The 20,846-nt window shown below is 41.7% G+C and overlaps 1 protein-coding gene across 2 annotated transcripts; it reads left to right on the forward strand.

The window, feature by feature from the left end:
* Positions 1–20,665, forward strand: LOC118390365 (nuclear RNA export factor 1-like). 2 transcript variants are annotated; one of them, XM_035780847.2, is made up of 21 exons: positions 1–164; positions 8,207–8,438; positions 8,542–8,680; positions 8,780–8,863; positions 9,008–9,112; positions 12,801–12,881; positions 13,005–13,074; positions 13,193–13,281; positions 13,362–13,469; positions 13,688–13,797; positions 16,810–16,846; positions 16,975–17,046; positions 17,160–17,215; positions 17,474–17,581; positions 17,695–17,753; positions 17,954–18,069; positions 18,159–18,201; positions 18,293–18,365; positions 19,085–19,267; positions 20,329–20,389; positions 20,506–20,665. In XM_035780847.2, exons 1-21 carry the CDS (start codon positions 161–163, stop codon positions 20,542–20,544), a joined length of 1,869 nt encoding a protein of 622 aa, XP_035636740.1. In that variant the 5' UTR covers positions 1–160; the 3' UTR covers positions 20,545–20,665. The 2 variants fall into 2 exon arrangements, with proteins under 2 accessions (XP_035636740.1, XP_035636739.1); XM_035780846.2 differs by lacking the exon at positions 1–164 and adding an exon at positions 7,330–7,551.
* Positions 20,666–20,846: the final 181 nt, after the last annotated feature.

Consider the following 20,846-nt stretch of genomic DNA (forward strand, 5'->3'; position numbering starts at 1 on the left):
TGTTTTTTTGTTGTTGCCCGAAAGCAGCACAACAAGGCTCCACAACAGAAAATTAACAACGTAGGAGAGGCAAGCGGTCAGAGGGGACCAGGATCACAAGCCGTGGACACAGAGCTACAGCAGGACGCGGTAATTAACCTCTCCAAAAAAGAGCTCACTGATGTGTAAGTCTGTCTTATCTTAGGGCCTCTCTTTTGTACCTACATGAACAGATAAACCATACAATACGAAAGTAGATCTGTTTAAATTATTTTGCAAGATTAAATTTAAGCACGTTTTCTCAAAACACTGTTTCAGGTCTAGAAACCCAACAAAGAACTGGTACCCATTTTAAACCCAAAAGCAAATTCTGTCCTATATTTAACAACTCGATTAATACCTGTTGTAGTTTAGTCGAATGCATTTAGAAGAACAGGCCCTTAATGAACTAATGAAAGGTTCAACTTTGGTTATCAAACCTGCAGACAAGGGAGTGTTGTGGTCGTTTTAGACTATGAAAAATACAAAGAAGAGATTCAGAGACAACTAAGTAATGAACGTTTCTATAGGAAATTAAGTTTTGATCCCACACAGGTGTTCCAAAGGGATATATGCTCTAATCTGGCGCAAGCCCTATTAAATAACCATATCTCAAAACATGAATATCTTTGCTGCAAATGTGCCATATGCTTGTACATTTTGCCGAAATTACACAAACCTAAAACACAAGGCAATTAGCACTTTGTGACATCGGCTGATGTAAAAAGGGCTTTATAAATACATTTGATTTAATTATTCAGGCAGACCAGTGGTTGCAGGAATAGGCTCAATGCTAGAGCCATTGTCGAACTTTGTAGAATCTTTTATTAAATCTCACGTGCAAGCATTGCCATCATATGTGAAAGACTCTAGACTTCATAAACAAGATCTCACCAATAATGGGATTAACAGAAGACTGTATTTTGGTCACATATGTCGAGAGTCCACATACCAGAAGCCCTAGCTGACTATTTGAGACAGATACAAACGAATACCCACCAACAAACTTTATTCTAGAGTTGGCTGAATATGTTTTGATGATGAATATTACCTCCAAACGAATGGAATATCGATGGGCTCCACATTCGCTCCGAGCTATGCTAATCTTTATGTGGGTCTTTTTGAAGAACGTTTTGTTAACATTAAACGAAAATCAATTTTTGAATAAAGTCCATGAAGTGGTATCTATATATTGACGCCATTTTTTGCATATGGGGAGGCACGGGAGAAGAGCTGTCAGACTTTATGGCATTACTCAATGGCATTGATCCCAATCTCCCATTCACTATTGATTGTGATACTAAACGTGTTCATTACCTCGATATGTGGATTGATAAATCAAATGGAATCCTGTTTACAACTCTGTATAGAAAAGAAACAGACAGAAATACTATGTTACAGGGGGACAGCTTCCACCCTGAACCATTAAAAAGAGGACTTCAGTGAAGCCAGTTTTTCAGACTGCCGGGTATATGCCACTCCACAGAGGACAATCTAGAAAAAGCAGCGGAGATGCGCAATAGGTTTCTAAAAAGAGGCTACTCTCCACAATGTATAGATGAAGCTCTTAATTTGGCATTGGGGAAAACACGAGATTAACTCGTACAAAAAGACCCACGAACACTCTGTAATGTTCACCACCACTCCTCGCTCTTTTGTTTGGGGTTCAGGCCTGTGTTTTTGTTACGTGTTTGTTTGGTCTTCGTCCGGGTGCCTTTACACATACGCCGTAATTTGGGCAACAAAATATATATATATATATATATATTACGCATTCCTGCATCTGTCTCCCAAATCATCTATACCAACGTGACATAATAATCTACCATTAAGGGAGACAGTGGGAATGGCCCGTCCAACGCGTCCGGAACTTTCATTGCGCACACCTGGCCCATATTCCTACTGCTTGTATTTATGTGCCCTTTGTTCACCATGGTGGGGTCGATTATTGTCACAATGTCTGTTGGTGTGTGTGAGTACTTGTACTGTGTGTTTTGGGCATTCGTGGCCTCGTGGATGGCGCAGATTATGGTTCTCGTCCCGTGTGTTAATCATTGTGCGTGTGTTTTTTACTTGAGGAACTCCTCGCTCTTTTGTTTTGGGTTTCTACCCTGTGTTTTGTTATGTGTTTGTTTGGTCTTCCCTTACACCGCACGTTGTAATTTGGGCTGAATTTTAAAAAACTATTACGCATTCCTGCGTCTGTCTCATTTATGAATAATTTATGCCAACGTGACACTCCAGTCTTGAAATGCTTACTTAATTACCTTGCCTGAATCATTGTAGCAATGACAGTTGTCTTCATTATATTTAAGGTTTATTTAAAATTTTACACGTGCAGCTCATAGTTGAATTGCAGCACAAGTAAATTAATTGAAAAAATTAGATGTAGTATACAATATTACAGTTAAGTAGCATTAAGCGGTCTCACAAAGTGTGACATCCGGCTGTCTGTCAGTCAGAGGAGGGGGAAGGTTCAGTTCGTGACTGGATTGGGTAGATCTGCCACTGTCAGCCATTTGTAATCTTGGGGTTTTGCAAGCTTCTGGGCAGAGGATCTGCAGGATGGGTGCGGTGGGACTCCAAGGACTGCAATCCCAGGTCACTGCATGCAGAGCTGTAGGTGGGGCCCATAATGATTTTGGTTGCACGTCGTTGGATCTTGTCAAGTTGGTCGTGTTGTGAGACCTGGGTGCCATACTGGAGCAGCGTAATCGAGCACTGGACGGACAAAGCAGGTGTAGACTGTCAGGTCTTCGGCGGGAGATGGAAGTGGTGAAGATGGTTCATCATGAAGAACCTTCGGTTCCCTTAATCTTGTTTGGATCTGACCAGTCGGCTAGTTGGTTGAGGTCCTGCTGTATGGTGGAAGTGTCACATAAGGGAGTTGGATAGGGTGCCCTCTGATGCACCTTTGACGTGAGCCACAAATACAATTGGACCAAGCCTTGTGCCCTGGGGGAGGCCACAGGAGAGTATCATGGTACTGTATTGCTGGAATGGAATGGAAGTTACAAACCCATGGCACGATCTATGGTCAGACAGATAATTGCAAAATGTGTTTCATTGCAATGGTGTGATCCACACGATTAAAGGCCTTGCTGTAGTCTGTCAGGACCCATGTGCTGGAGGTGCCTCTGGTGTCTGCCGTTCTGTACAACTGGTCTGCCATGCTTACAAGGCACTGGGCGGTTGAGCATCCCTTGAGGCAGCCAAACTGTTGGTTGAAAATGTTCTTTTGGATATCCACCCATTCAGCAACAAAACCTTCACAACTTTGCCAGAAGGGGCGTGAGCTAGACGGACCATAGATGGTCAATGCTCGGTGGATTAATCTTTGGCAGGAGGACCATTATTGCCTCCTTCCCATTGATGTGGAACCACCCCTTCACGCAGGTGTTGAATATGTCAGTCGGGGGTGGATATTTCAACATCAAATTACTTGATGAATCTGCCACCTGTTTGGAACGGAGAGTTTTCTCCTGTGCATTTCCCATGGTTCAAGGAGTGGCATAGCTGGCAAATATGCAGGTAGGTTTTTATGTTATGAATCTTAAGGAATGTGACTGAGCAGGTACACCAACATAGTTGAGAATGTCTTGGTGCCTGGGATTGAAGCCTATGGTCTCAGACCTGCTGTTTTCGACTCTCTCTCTCTACCGCACCTGCTGTCTCTAACTCTGAATGCTCGGCTATGAAAAGCCAGCTGACATTTACTCCTGAGGTGCTGACCTGTTGCATCCTCTACAACCACTGTGATGATGATGATTATTATTTGACCCTGCTAGTCATCTATGAACGTTTGAACATCATGGCCATGTACTGGTATAACCTCAACCCGGCACAGCCAGAAGAAGACTGGCCACCCCTCAGAGCTTGGTTCCTCTCTAGGTTTCTTCCTAGGTTCCTGCCTTTTTTTCTAGGGAGTTTTTCCTAGCCACCGTGCTTCTACATCTGCATTGCTTGCTGTTTGGGGTTTTAGGCTGGGTTTCTGTATAGCACTTTGTGACATCAGCTGATGTAAAGATGGCTTTATAAATGGATTTGATTGATTTTATTATGGTTACCATATAAATCAATACATTATTGTATGACTTTCCTTGAGCAAATATGCTTTTTAGAGCTGTTACAAAGACCACCACGTATTGAATTTAAATTAATTTATTTGGGTCGAAACATATACAGCAAGATGTAAATTGTATTCCCAGAGGATAGCACTTAAAAGTATTTATTAAACACTTGTTTCCAAAGTGGTCCGTGATTTTACTTTTCTTTTAAATACATGTCATTTTTTCTGTTTTAGATAACTTAATGTTTCAAGGAGCAATGAAGGACAAGTGAAGTTACAATTGGTAGAGTTTTGTTGAAAAGTATCCGTATAGGTAAAAACTGTTATAGAAAATAAGATATTGTCTGATGTGTGTGTCAAATTTCATTGGTGAGGTTAATTCAAATGTGAATGAGGGTAATAATTAAACAAATGGAATATTTTGACTTGAGTATGAATAAAAGGTTATTTGAAATGTCTTCAAGATAATGTGAATTTTATCAGTATATAACGGGTCAGCTTTAATGCCCAACTTAATAAATGAAAAGCGAATACATTCAATCTTTATTAATCAGGTAAAATGAAGCTGATACATGTTTATTTTTTATTTATTTCACCTTTATTTAACCAGGTAGGCTAGTTGAGAACAAGTTCTCATTTGCAACTGCGACCTGGCCAAGATAAAGCATAGCAGTGTGAACAGACAACACAGAGTTACACATGGAGTAAACAATTAACAAGTCAATAACACAGTAGAAAAAAGGGGAGTCTATATACAATGTGTGCAAAAGGCATGAGGAGGTAGGGGAATAATTACAATATTGCAGATTAACACTGGAGTGATAAATGATCAGATGATCATGTACAGGTGGAGATACTGGTGTGCAAAAGAGCAGAAAAGTAAATAAATAAAAACTGTGGGGATGAGGTAGGTGAAAATGGGTGGGCTATTTACCAATAGATTATGTACAGCTGCAGCGATCGGTTAGCTGCTCAGATAGCTGATGTTTGAAGTTGGTGAGGGAGATAAAAGTCTCCAACTTCAGCGATTTTTGCAATTCGTTCCAGTCACAGGCAGCAGAGTACTGGAACGAAAGGCGGCCGAATGAGGTGTTGGCTTTAGGGATGATCAGTGAGATACACCTGCTGGAGCGCGTGCTACGGATGGGTGTTGCCATCGTGACCAGTGAACTGAGATAAGGCGGAGCTTTATCTAGCATGGCCTTGTAGATGACCTGGAGCCAGTGGGTCTGGCGATGAATATGTAGCGAGGGCCAGCCGACTAGAGCATACAAGTCGCAGTGGTGGGTAGTGTAAGGTGCTTTAGTGACAAAACGGATGGCACTGTGATAAACTGCATCCAGTTTGCTGAGTAGAGTGTTGGAAGCGATTTTGTAGATGACATCGCCGAAGTCGAGGATCGGTAGGATAGTCAGTTTTACTAGGGTAAGCTTGGCAGCGTGAGTGAAGGAGGCTTTGTTGCGGGAATAGAAAGCCGACTCTTGATTTGATTTTCGATTGGAGATGTTTGATATGGGTCTGGAAGGAGAGTTTGCAGTCTAGCCAGACACCTAGGTACTTATAGGTGTCCACATATTCAAGGTCGGAACCATCCAGTGTGGTGATGCTAGTCGGGCATGCGGGTGCAGGCAGCGATCGGTTGAAAAGCATGCATTTGGTTTTACTAGCGTTTAAGAGCAGTTGGAGGCCACGGAAGGAGTGTTGTATGGCATTGAAGCTCGTTTGGAGGTTAGATAGCACAGTGTCCAATGACGGGCCGAAAGTATATAGAATGGTGTTGTCTGCGTAGAGGTGGATCAGGGAATCGCCCGCAGCAAGACCAACATCATTGATATATACAGAGAAAAGAGTCGGCCTGAGAATTGAACCTTGTGGCACCCCCATAGAGACTGCCAGAGGACCGGACAGCATGCCCTCCGATTTGACACACTGAACTCTGTCTGCAAAGTAATTGGTGAACCAGGCAAGGCAGTCATCCGAAAAACCGAGGCTACTGAGTCTGCCGATAAGAATCTGGTGATTGACAGAGTCGAAAGCCTTGGCAAGGTCGATGAAGACGGCTGCACAGTACTGTCTTTTATCGATGGCGGTTATGATGTCGTTTAGTACCTTGAGTGTGGCTGAGGTGCACCCGTGACCGGCTCGGAAACCAGATTGCATGTGTATGTGTAACGGGGTTGGTTATGTTTCCACTTGCCTCTAAAGAAATGTGTATTTAATGTTCAAGCATTCTTATTGGTTAGTTCAACTCTGACAATAAGGTGTGTTGTGATTGGCCCCGCTTGCAGATAGGGGGAGATCGCGAACGTCAGGTCTCCCCAGTATGAAAATGTGATGCAAGGGATTTTGCCATCGACAGCCATCAATACCGTTAAACCCTGCACAAATAACGTGCTGTTTCCCATTTAACAACAGCAGAAATAAATGATGCTCAACTGGGACCACTGGCCTAAGTGATTTATTTTGAGAAAACACAACGCATGGAGAGTACCAATAGATCTGTTTCATATGTTAAGGATAGACAACAAATATGAGGTTATTTTCTGGTGAAGTAGTTTTAGTTAATTTTGTCCTAGCAGTAGGATGTTAGTCTGTATTGTTATTCTAGTATGAAAAACAGTGATGTTGCTCTAACTTCCTGGCTTTTGATGTGAAATGTGAAATATGACAGGGGTTTCTTTGTACCTAGTGCACACCAATGTTGAAAAAAGCCAGTGGTGTAAAGTACTTCAGAAAAATACTTTAAAGTACTACTTAAGTAGTTTTTGGGGGTATCTGTACTTAACTATTTAGATTTTTGACTACTTTTAACTTCACTACATTCCTAAAGAAAATTATGTGCTTCTTACTCCATACATTTACCCAACTCCCAAAAGTACGCGTTACATTTTGAATGCTTAGCAGGACAAAAAATGGACCAATTCACGCACTTATCAAGAGAACATCCCTGGTCATCTCTAGGATCAGGTACCCCCTGTTCATTCATAATAATCTAAAGGCCAAACGGATTCTTAATTTTATTTAACTAGGCATCAGATCCTAGACCAGCCCAGCACATACTCTGAAATGCTTTATAAATATGGGCCCAGGTAGGCCTACTATGAAACAAAAAATAAAAGAAATGCACACACTGAGATCAGTGTGAGATCCAACATCTGAGGACAACACACACATAATACGTGTATTGAAGACAATGCTAGAGAATTAAGTGTTCATGACGTCATTATCAGATCGTGTTGTGAGCAAAACGAGTTCAAATCGAATGCACATGCTCAGACTGCGGGGTCATACATTGCAATATGCTACGAACAAAGTGAATGTCTTTGCTAGCTACGGATGATAAACTCGAATTGATCTACATATAGAAGTGATATTATCCAGTATTATTGGACTTACGTCTTCGTGTTAAGTGTATGTTCGGTTCCTGATTATGTCAACAGCCGACGATTCACGTTACCAGAACGGTACGATGAGGGTTAGTTAGCTAACGCGTTAGCTAGCTGTTGTGGCTTAGCTAACTGACGTTCGCTAACAAACCTGTTAACAGCTATGTTCTTCCTTGTCAGCTAAAGTTTTTTTCGTAATACTAAATGTAATACGACAGTAACTATCAATTGATACGTAGGTAGCTAACGTTAACTAACTACATAAACAAGTTAGCCAGCGAACGTTAGGGGTTATCCGCAGAAAGCAGCTAGATACTGTAGCTAGCTAGCCAGCCAGCTATTTGTGGTTTTTAAGTTAGTTAGCACTGTTTTTATTTTATTACACTGGACCCATGGCTCGCATGCTGATACTCACTCGGAGAGCATATATATCTGGCTAGCTAACATTCACACCTCTTGTGTGACAGAAGTAACGTTAGGTAACTAGTTAACTAGCCAACAGCAACGTTGAGTAATTCCACAGCTAGCTAGCTAACTACATCGTAACGTGGCTGCAAGTCAGAACGTGTTGGCGTAGTAAAAGAGTGCATTTAGCTAGCGCTTCTGCCAAACATGCATGATAACAGACGACGATGACAATAAATATGGGCCAATACCAGGCTAATTGCCGTGACCTTGTTGAAGTACTTATTCTGTGAAAGCAAAAACACATTTTTGTGACTTTGTCCATCAGATCACGATGACAGAGTTGGAGGACAAACGTTCCGCAACCGCAAAGGCAGGGGTCCTTTTAGGGCCCATATGTATAGTGACCAGGGGCCAGGAGCACCAGGGACAAGAACAAGATATCGTGGTGGCCAAAAAGGCAGTGGCGGCCAGGGACCCAGAGCGAGATTTGACGATGAGGATGGAGATGTGGCAATGACAGACAGCAACTCCCAAGATGGGTCCTCCCAACACAGATTGTGGGTTTGTCATGCAAATTAGCTGGAATATTTAATTTAAAATGTTTATAGGTTTTATCATAGAAGTTATCCTTTTAACCCTCTCATGGTTTTACCTTGCCAGTAACCCTTACGGAAGGCCGAATCGCCGTGGTGATGACCGCTTTGATCGTGGCCGCAGAGGTGGAGGAGGTCACAGGGGTCGTGGTAATAACAGAGGGGATGGAGGTGGAGATGGCCGCAATACCTGGTTCAAGATATTTGTGAGTCAACATTGTGAATGAATTGGGTGGCTTTACTGATCTACTAAGCTGTCATCGATTGGATTGTAATTAACCAATGCTAATTTGTGACTCTTACAGGTCCCCTATGGAAAGAAATATGACAAAGACTGGCTCATAACAGCTCTGCAGAGTATCTGCTCTATACCCTTCACCCCAGTACATGTAAGTGACCACTGCCTAATGGCTCTTTTGCGTGGTCAAGTTAGTCCATAAATAGTTTAATTCCCATGTCCCTTGAAATTGTTTCATTTGATTGTTTTTAATATAACCTAAACTACGTTCTTTCTACACCTCTGTTTTCCAAAGTACCAAGTAGAGGGCAACCGAGCACAGTTCTATATTGACGATTCCATCACTGCGAATGCCTTGTTAAAGGTATCTCGGAAGATCACAGACAAAGAAGGCTACAAGGTACAATTTTTTTTCCCCTTCCACAAGATCTCTGCCAGTTTTATCAATTAGTGTTAAGTGGAACATTTTGGCAGACTGGGAACCAGACATGAAAACGCATCATGTCATGAGGATTTATGTGTGTGTGTGTGTGTGTGTGTATGCATGCACCCACCCATCTCAGAAACTAATCCATTGCGGAGGCCTCAACTAAAAGACAATTTATGTTTGATCTGAAGATGTGGTCGGATGCGCCATATGCAGGGTGTGAAGCAATTGCGGAGCCTGCAGAGGCCAAATCGAGCTCAGTACCCCATCACCTTGCACCTCCCAAATTTTGTAACAATGCGGAGGGCTCTGTATAACTCTGCATTGACATGATTGGTTGATGGTAGATGGGGGCGGTTTATCCTATAGAAAACACAAACTCACTTCATTGACAACTGCTCCACAAAGCTCAAGAAGTATGAATGCCCTGACTTCTGCTGAGGCCGTATCGTCATAAATGCTGCACGGCCAATGCAGATGTCGGATATACCACTTCTCTCTCCAGAATGCGCTCTCTCCCACCAATTTGTGCATGTATATTATTTCATAACTTCATTGTGTGAATTGTTAGTGTATTCAATTCCCCATTACATATATCACCAGTTGTACATTTACCGTTAATTCCTATAATTTCTAATCTACAGTGTTTGTTACTTTGATTTTGGGAATTTATCTTAATGCATTCAATATTATTATTCCAGTCTTCCCGTTATCATTGTCGTAGTGGACACATTGTTGGCAGAGTGCACAACCTACAGAGGTTCCTGCTTTAAAAGTTGCGAGTTTACACTGCGGGACTTGAAGGTACCCAGTGTCACGGCTTCATTGCTCCAGACCACCACAAGGAGGAATTAGAGCACTCATTATGCATTTGGATCCCAAGGTTTTTATATGACTAATCATATCGAGTGTGACTTCAGCAAAGATGGCTGACAAAACATTACAGGGAAGCAAATGTATGTAGTTATAGTGTCATAACTAGTCCAGCAAAAACTGTACAATTGAGAGGAATATGTTAGTTAATGTAGAGGCAAACGATTGTGCGTATTATTTTGTCATAAAGTTAATTTACAAAAATCCCTATTTAAGCAAGTTTTTTTCCCAGCCATATCCAATACCAGGTGTATCATTATAACAAGCAGGGAGCAGGTTTCGAACCCTCAACACTCTAGCCCGATGTCCAGCATGCTATCGACTGTGCCCAAATGTATTCATTGGGGTTGGGACCGATTGTGGCTAAACTATCAATTGGACTCTTTAACGTGGAAAGGGGGAAAAGTATTATTATTTGTTGGAACTTGGAACAAATCATTTTCAGGACTATCTAGAAAAAGCAGCAGAGATGCGCAATAGGTTTCTAAGAAGAGGTTACTCTCCACAATGTGTGGAAGAAGCTCTTAATTTGGCATTGGGGAAAACACGAGATGACCTGCTACAAAAAAGACCCGCTAAAGAACCCTCCCTAATGTTCACAACTACATATACTTTGAACTCGCAAAAAGTGGGAGATGCAGTCAAGAAACACTGGCATGTTTTATTTGCGTGATAAATTGGTCCGTGCCAACTGCCAGCCACAAAATAAAATCAGCCAGAATGTTTTTGGATTTTCACCCTCCAGACATTATTTGTATGTTGTTGTAAATTTGAACATAAATGATGTTTTTCTTACACTGTACCCAAGGATTTATGAAAACTTGCTTGGTAGGTCGATGTCCCCATTGTGTTTAATACGTTTTATGTACACACTTGATTTGAATATTTTTGAAATGCATATTGTTATATTTGGTAGCACTTATTTGTTTAACTTCACCTCCAACCCCTTTCCATGCGTGGAATGGATGTGGGTGTGGCTAGGTCTACATAACAGTGCTAATTTTTAAAAAAACTCACAAAAGCTCTAACGGAGGCTGTGAGGACAATATGTAAAGCGTATTAAAGATCAGTGATACGATCAAGAGCAGTGTCTCCCGCGTGCCCTGCATTATGTTGTACAGACATGGCCTGCTCTCCCTTATGTAAGGAATTAGGGACTTTCCCATGTTTTCTATAGTATGTATTGTTGACTGCACAGTAGCCTAATAAACAAACACATTTCCTTAATAAAATAATGATAAATACTTTCAAAATGCAGATGTTGATTTAGTTATGGATCCATAATGAATTACTATGGGAATAAATATCACTGATTTACAGAAATATTGGAAAAAAGTTGTCTAATGAAGGCAAACAATTTAGAATACTCCAATCCTGTAGCCTACTCCCGGCAGTCATGTTGTACATCACCATATTTTCCATTCCACCCTGAGAGTTTAGTTTTTCTCTCACCATAATATTAATCAAATTGAGCCACATTCATTAAAATCAATCCCATATACTATGTTATTACAAAAAACGTAGAATGTATGCACACATGACTGTAAGTCGCTTTGGATAAAAGCGTCAGCTAAATGGCATATATTATTATTATTATAAAAAGGTTTTAAATTCTCTGGTAATGCCAATACGGAATGCCCTCTGGTGGTCAAACTAGCAATAACTTGCAGTAACAGGAAAAATGGCTGATAATTAAATGACGTGCTGCTGAAGCACACAAGGTGTGCCGCAGTATGGCGCAACTTTTAAAGGAGGAACCACTGTATACTACACTTGTGAGAATCAAGTTTTGGTTTATTTCATTTACGAGTTTTGTCAATTTAGTCATTGTCTGAAAACCATAACTGGCATGCAGACCGGTAGAAATAGTAAGATGAATTGGCATTCAACATGAGAAAGGTTGCCGACTCCTCACGTAGCTTATTACTGTCAACTTCAGGAGCGTAATAGCAGAATCTGAGTGAGGAGAAAAATTGGGTCAGGTTAAGTTTTTTTCCACTTTTTTTTGGTTATCTAGATCTCTGGCACCCTCTTGAGGTATGTCTTGTTTCATCAAACCGCGAGCTCAATACATATAGTTGATTTTTACTACAACACAGGGTGTGTGTGTATATGGAGAAATACACGTACATGTTCTTATTTTTTTGACCAATCGATTGGCCAAAAGAACAGAACTTTCTGTTTTAGTCAAGGACAGACCTAGTTTTATATCATATTGTACAACAACATCTGATGAAACTAACACTGTAAAAGTGAGATTTAAAACATTTAAAAATAAATAAGATATATTATTTCCTGATTGTTGCTGGACTACACAGGACCTACTAATCAGCAGATTTGCATGGGTGGAACTTTCGGCTTTGCATGGTGACATCACCATGCGGTAAATTTTGTTTTTTAGAACAATAACAAAGATGTCCAAATAACGGCTAGTTTTCAGTTTTCCCCTCAACTCACACCACAGCCAGGCAGTCCTAGCAAACGTATTTATTGAGAAATAGTTTTTCGCTCAAAGGCTATTTTTGCCCATTTTAATGGAGATTATTACAGTACGGTACTTAATTGTTACCCAGAAATGATTTGATATTGATATAAAAACAGCTGAGGCCAGGTTAATGGTTTGAGGATGGCAAATCAGTAAGGATAGGACCATCATTAGGATCTTGAGAAGGGGTCAAGCGGTGGTTAATGATTAGGGCTTCCAAATGGAATTCAAGGAGAACCATTTCCCCTTGGGGATACTCATTAGAAGACATGCCATTCACTCCTCCAACTTCCATCTTTCCAGGTGACTGTACTGATGAATCCCTGTCCTCCACCCTCCTTTCTTCAGTCTGAACTAAAGCCAGCTGATCTGGAGCACCTAAAGGTAAGACAAGGAGACCCGCTGTTAATGAATAGAAGATGGAGTGATGGGTTTTAATAAAGTATATTATTATGTATGGAGATGTATGGGCTGAATGTCTATTAAAACCCTTTTTCCCCTCATTAGCAATGCATGGCTAAACGCTTTGATGGCTCTCAACAAGCCCTGGACTTGAACAACATCCGGATAGACCCAGGTAAGCACACGGCAAGAGCAGTTAGTCACATCAAATATTTTTCACTGTACATTTACATTATATGACATGGATTTTGGTAGTGCCATCTAACAGTCCTACGCTTCCCTGATTTTCACAGACCTGGTTTCCCAGAACATTGATGTGACATTGAACAGAAAGAACTCTATGCACGCTGTTATTAAGATAATTGAGGAGAACATTCCAGAGGTATGGATGTGGCCCTTACTTGTAGCTGAATAATATGTATGCTTTCCTTTCCACTGATCCCTACTTGTTTCCTTCCATAGCTTGTTTGTCTGAACATCAGCAACAACAAGCTGTTTAGGCTGGATGACCTGTCAGAGCTGGTCAACAAGGCTCCAAACTTGAAGACACTCAATCTTTCTCATAATGAGGTGAGGAGATCGGGTCTGGTTGAGTCACAATGGGTTGTTACTCAAACACTGATCTTTACGGGGATTGCACAAAGTTCTGTTGCTTTTCAGTTATCCACATAATTCATTTAGTAAATTGACTACTCTTGGGGACTAGGAGTTCTCTCTCTGTCAGGTCTTTAGAGTATCAATTAGGCTACTGGCTGTTTGATTAGATTTTATTGTCCCTACCATTCCAGTTAAAGACAGAGCGTGAGCTGGATAGGATCAAGGGTCTTAAGCTGGTGGAGCTATGGCTGGAGAGGAATCCCCTTTGCGACTATTTCAAGGACCATGCTTCTTACATAAGGTCAGTCTGTGCTCAGGATGGGTGGGTGGGTAATAGTATGATGCTGACAGTGTGTTGTGAGGTGTATGGGGGGGTAGTTTAGCTCTCTATTCCCTGTATTTCAGGGGGGAACTTGAATGTATTCCGAAAATTCCCGTGCTGCGGGAAATTATGTTATTTATGGATTATATGATTCAGGAAGGACATGTTGGGTGTGGTACTACTGAATAGTAACTCGCCGCTCAAATTTGAAAGAACTGGAGTGGCTTAGTGAACACCATCCTATCAGAGAGCCTGTCACTGAGCCCTCCCACTTTACTACAATAACATATGTGGTGAAGAAGTTAAGATTTCAGATGATCTGTTCTTAGACAATGTTTTGGTTTATGTTGGAATCCTACAAATACCCTACTCAATGCTTGTGGGGAAGCACCAGAATTCAAATGTAATGCCACCTTTATGATTCTTTTAATTTAAGGTCCATGCATGCCATACCTGCCGAAGGTTTGACATGATCAAACCATTAACCTCTTCACGCCATATACCTCAACATTAACCAGCTTAACACATGGTGTATTTGAGGATAATGGCTACATCTATCACTTTAATTATTCTCCACCCCTCCCCCCTTCTAGATGCAGGTTCAACTGTCTGAGTGCTCTTTGTCTGTCTCGCTCTACCTCTCCGAAACTCTGCAGCTCATCTTTACCTTCCATCTTTTTCTGCAGTGGAGATGGCCCTGTGCCCCCTACAGACACCTCTGAATAAAATGTTTACATAAAGAAAGGAAATCCATATAATTTAAATGTCGAGAAGTATTTGATCGAGCACACACACACACACACTTATCTTGGATAATACTGACCACAGCATTTTGACCCGTAGTAGTCATTGAGACCCATACTTTGGGAGGAGCTTGGATTAAGAAAATTGCATTGTGAAAAGGGATTCCTTAAATATTCATATGGGAAACATGGGAAACATGGTATTTACTATCTGCTTGTGCTACATGCTGATTGGGCTATGGTACCTCCTTCCATCCTCCCCTATAACGGGTCCTGAAATGTGGCCAGTGAAGAGGGCTGGTTAGCCAATGACGGGTAAGATCCCACCTTTGATACCGGGACAACCTAAGACAGGCACAGCCGTGCATCTGGCCACATCGTACGCACGCACGTACATGCAGTATATGCTAAGCAAAGAAGACATTGAAGTGAAGAAGAAAACGAAGGTGAAGATTTGCTCTACAGGCCTGGGGTTGGAGAGGGAGAGAGGTTTCCACAAAGCCAAGCAGAGTCCCCAAATACAAGCTTTCTCATAATTCCCTTAAGTCTAACATGCCTTTACTTCAAGGCTTGTTTGTTTTTCGCAGGTTGGTGGACACGTCCTCAGAATGTAACAGCCAGAGAGGAGGAGAGGCTTTGAAAATGAGGGACACAAAGATGCATTTATTGAGAGACCCTCAATCAGTGGGATTTCAATATAGGAAGTTGATTTCCTTTTAAGGATATGACTCTTAAAGTTTCTGTGGGCATAAAGACATGCAGTCATGTCAATGTTCACTGATCAAGTCCTCAGATATCGCTCTCAACATGTTTCCCTAAAAATATCAAACAAAAACACCTTTGCTTGAATGCCTTATTTATTTTTAACCACCCCCGGAATGTTAAAGTTAAAGTGGGGTCCAAAATGTAATTTCTAATTTATTCTGGTACAAAATGCGTTGTGTGAGATGCAGTATCATTCTTGCGTCAATCAATGCAAGCAACAAAGAGCTATTTCCAATAGTGCTCTGTCTGTAGTGGTGCTCAGGGCCCAACTTTCATGTTCTCTATCACTCTGTTTATCTTTTCAGTTCTATTTGTGTGTATTTTCTTCATCTGAAGGGGATGCTGTGCATGGCCTCCTCAACTTACTTGTTTTCTACTCCTAGTGACATTGCATCATCTATCAAAGCTTTTCGTGAACTCCCCTTTGCTGTTTTGGTTTGATACGGCGACTCTGTCTTGTTCTATGTTACCATAAGTCTAGCGCTTCCCTCCATCCCCCTCTGTTCTACATATCGCTATGGCTTTGGTGAAATACACTGATGGCAAGTGTGTAGTTGCTTTCTACATGAAACGACAGGGTGTAACTTTAACCAGCCTTTATGTAACGGATTAACCCCTCATAACCCTGCTTCATGTAATTCATTCATCTCCAACCGTCTCTATCATCACCTCTTCATCTCATCCCTGCAGTCTTTAGATTCCATTTCACTATCTCTTGGTTCTATGACGTGTGTATCGGACAGCTCAAACATGCAACATCTAGTTTTACTACGGTACCACCCTTGTGGACTCTACCAATCACATTGGCCACATCACACGTCTGAATTACCAGTCCACTCCCCTATGCGTGTGAAAAGCACTGATCTTTCTCTTGTTGGTATGAGCGCTCACAACCAACGTTCACACCCCTACCCCTACCACCCCTTCCAAGACAGCGTGTGTCAGTGTGTTTCGGCGTGTAGGGGGGACGGTGAGTATCACAAAGGGGTGAGTACATTGCCACAGGAAAGGGGGCCGGGGTGGGTGGCGAAATCGGGACTGTCACCGTAGATTTATTTGACATTTGATTTATCTGTATTATCTGTATCCCTGTTCATATTAGTACATGAGGACGTGTAACATTAAGTACCTCTTCACTGATATGCAGAGCTGATTAGTTCATGATCAGGCATGGGTGTGGTCTATCCTGAACAATCAAATATGAAGTTCAAACCACCCTGATAATGTCAAATCAAGTCCATTGGTCTTTGGCCAAATTCCTCCCCTAATTTTTGTTAATTGTCTGGACGGGGATTATATCAACATTTGGGCAGCTATTAGAGATTATTATCCATGGATGAGGCTGTGAGTGCATGAGCAAACGTGTGTGTGTGTGTGTGTGGTTAAATGGTATTCAGGGGGATGACTCAAAGTCTCTTATATTTGGTCAGCAGCACTAACTCCCGTCTCTTGTATCTTCTGTGTTTTTGTGAATGTCGGACAGCACGGTGAGAGAGAGGTTCCCCAGGCTTCTCAAACTGGTAAGGATTCTAAATTCATCCTTTTCCATTCCGTTTTTGATATTATTATAATTGTATTTGTGAAACCTTTTCAACTCTTTCATGAGTTATTTTAGTTCTCTCCTTGACCTCTCTCTGTCTCTCACTAGGATGGTCAGGATCTCCCCCCTCCTATAGTCTTTGATGTGGAGGTGACTCCTGCTGCCCTTCCACCCTGCAAGGTAATACATACAAACAATTGTTTATCATTCGGGGCTGTGCATGTAATCACCTTTGTCAAAATAGGAGATTTTTCTTTACTTGACAATTTCTTTACTTTTGACTGCTGTCACAGGCCAGCTACTTCTGCTCAGAAGAGATCAAGACTCCCATCCTCGCCTTCCTACAACAGTGAGTTTGCACTTAGCTCTTTATATGTGTAACAGGGAAAGACGATGGAATCCACAGATACAGATTATTACTGTACACACTAAGCCTGAACCCAAAACACTGACTTGCTAAAATGTATATTATTGTTATAAATGGTTAGAACAAAAGGGGAGAATTATTTGATGTAATTTTGATTATTCTTTAAACGACAAATTGATCTGCAATAGGTAGAACATCTTCTGATGTAACTTAACCCCCCCCCCCCCTTTTTTTTTGTAGATACTACAGTGTGTATGACTCCGGGGACAGACAACCTTTGTTAGATGCCTACCATGATGGAGCGACCTTCTCCTTGAGCATGTTCATTACCATGCAGAACCCATCCAGGTACCACCTCGGCTAGTTGTTAATGTCTCCAGCAGCATAAACAGTGTATTATAAACATGCTCAGCAGCACCTATTTGTCACCTGTTTCTAACATAGTCAGTCACTGTCTCTAGGTGCAGTCTCGGAGATTACCATAAAGACACTCGGAACCTGAAAAAGCTCAAAGATCCCTGTGAGTCTCTTCTGATTCTCTAGTTCAAAGTTTTGAGAAGTAATGGTTGATGTCATTGTCATCTCTTTCAGTGCAAATTTAGTCTCTGAATAAAGTAAACCTCTTGGTTGTGAAAGTCACTCATATACACAAAGTAAAAGACTACATTGAGAGTAACATCTTTGTTCTTAAATAAACCCTCTTGCCCTCTGTTCTTTCAGCCACACGATTCCGCTTACTGAAGCACACCCGTCTGAATGTGGTGGCTTTCCTGAACGAACTGCCCAAAACGCACCATGACACCGCATCGCTAAATGTGGACGTCAACACCTTCACCGTGAGTAGAATTCAACCATCAACTCATGCATGCATGACCATCCAGTTGATTTCATAGCTTCAATCTCTTCTCTCTCTCCACTTTTACAGAACACGTTACTGTCGTTCACAGTCACTGGAGTGTTCAAAGAAGGTATGCTTTTTAAAACTTTTAAAACTTATTATAGTGTTTCCCACATTTTCATTAGCAAAAAAAGTAATTAACCATGTCTCTTTCACCCTAGTTGAAGGTAAATCCCGAGACTCTGTCAGAGCTTTTTCTCGGGTGTTCATCACAGTGCCGGCTGGAGGGACAAGGTAGGTCTAGACATTTGTACCAGACCACAAGCATAGAGATGGTTCCTCAATATACTATGTTAACAAAAGTATATGGACACCCCTTCAAATGAGTCAAATGAGGTGGCCAAGGTGGCCAGGTGCACGGTGTTTCCTCCAATGGCGCATTGGTGCGGCTGGCTTCCGGGTTGGATGCGCACTGTGTTAAGAAGCAGTGCGGCTTGGTTGGGTTGTGTATCGGAGGACGCATGACTTTCAACCTTCGTCTCTCCCGAGCCCGTACGGGAGTTGTAGCGATGAGACAAGATGGTAGCTACTACAACAATTGGATACCACGAAATTGGGGAGAAAAAGGGGTCAAATTTTTTAAAAAGTGGTTTGTCGAGGTCGGTGTGGAAGAACTTGACTAGCCTGCACAGAGCCCTTACCTCAACCCCATCGAACACCTTTGGGATGAAATGGAACGCCGATTGCAAGCCAAGCCTAAACACCCAACATCACTAATGTTCTTGTGGCTGAATGGAAGCAAGTCACCGCAGCAATGTTCCAACATCTAGTGGGAAACCTTCCCAGAAGAGTGGAGGCTGTTATAGCAGTATTAATGCTCATGATTTTGGAATGAGATGTTTGACGAGCAGTGTATTGACAACTCTGCTAGATGACTTGACTGTAACTCAGTATAATAAAAGATAATGGAAATGTGTAATGTCGTCTTTTCTTGTTTGTCTTTGTTTCAACAGTCTTTGCATAGTAAACGACGAGCTTTTTGTTCGTAATGCTACAACTGAGGAGATCCGGCGGGCCTTTGTTGCACCCGCCCCCACACCATCCAGCAGCCCTGTCCCCACCCTCTCAGCTCCCCAGCAAGAGATGCTTTCTGCCTTCTCCCTAAAGTCCGGCATGAACCTGGAATGGTCCCAGAAGTGAGTGGCACACAGTTAACTTGCATTAGATTTTACAGAGTGGCTGCGGATCTAACTTTTCTGGACCCTCTTCCCGACAGCGAAAGGCTCTGAAGCGTCTGCGCATGATTCTCTACTTACGCAGTCTGTGCTCTAAGAGTACAGGCTACTCTAGTGAATGCTGCTTGTCTAATAAAGTTAGATCAAAGCTGAATCAATGTCTGCAAGATCACATAATGATAGTATTGTACATAACAGCATAACGTTACTGTAAGACAAAAAACATCTCATTTTAAGATTTTAGGAGGATAGATTGGTCCATTTTTGTAATCATGTAGCCATAATTCAACAGAGCGCCACTATGCAAAATATGTACATTGATTAAATTAGACCCAGGTAGGCTATGCTACAGTTTTACGCCAAAGGTTGCTCACTGTACATAATTCGAAACACACCGTTTAACTCAAGTTCTAAAGCATCTCCCCTTGAAACTGATTGAGATCAAATGGTTGGTATGCAGATGCTGCATGGACGATACACCTGTAATATGCATAATTCACAATTGACAGTGGGACCGTGTGTGTAAAGTAGATCTAAAAAAAACATGCGCAGAATGTGATTAGGATCTTCAGACACTAAAACCAGTAGATAGTGGTAGTGCTGATGTCATCCACTTGTTCCTATAGAAAACTCCCGATTTTAAGCATTTGAATTGAAGCGTGCCATGTTTCTGAATGGTACCAACAAAGAATCACGTTGAAAGTGGCCGTAACTAGCAAAGGGTCATGGTCGACGTAGTCGTTTTCATACTGCCTGAGTCAACCGGGGCCTGTGATTGGTCTGTTTCAGCACAAACTTATTTTAGAGCCAAAAACATTTGAGGGCTTATTGTAATTTACATGGGCACACCAGGACTTTTGCCACCGCTAGGTTGCAACGCAGTAGCGCTTATGCTTCAGACAGGACACTGGGTGCCTTCTCTCTACAGATCTGCAGCCATGGCCTAGATTCTAAGTGGGCTCAAGTAGTGAAACACTGCTTCATGATGTTGGGTTTTAATTTACTTGATCAATGTATTTCAGATGCCTGCAGGACAATGAGTGGGATTTCAACCGAGCAGGGCAGGTCTTCACAGACCTTAAGGTAAGTGCTTGATCCTAGTATATCGAATGGAGCAATGTGTTGCTTTCGTTTGACTGAATGTCTCTTAATGTTTTGTACCCTTAAGAGCTTCATACTGAACTTCTGTTTCTCCTCAGGCTCATGGAAAGATCCCAGATGTCGCTTTCATAAAGTGAATAGGAATGATTGTGGAGCTTTTTAAATGGTCACTTATTCCCTTTTGATTCTTATTCCCCTCCTGGATTACTAGATAACAAGCATTTCATTGTCATAATTAAAAGTGAACATATTCTTGTCTGCTTGTAGTCATTTTGCATTGTTGATTGCACAAACCTTAAGGATTCAAATGAACTGCTATGCCTTTTAAAGCATATCTAAACCTCTAGGACGAGTTAATTTTACATGTTGAATTTGGCAATTAGTGAATCTCCAGTAACATCAAGTTGGACTGCCATGCCATCATCCAGAAAGTCCCCAA

This window comes from Oncorhynchus keta, chromosome 11, assembly GCF_023373465.1.
Source record: "Oncorhynchus keta strain PuntledgeMale-10-30-2019 chromosome 11, Oket_V2, whole genome shotgun sequence".
Taxonomy (NCBI): Eukaryota; Metazoa; Chordata; class Actinopteri; order Salmoniformes; family Salmonidae; genus Oncorhynchus; species Oncorhynchus keta.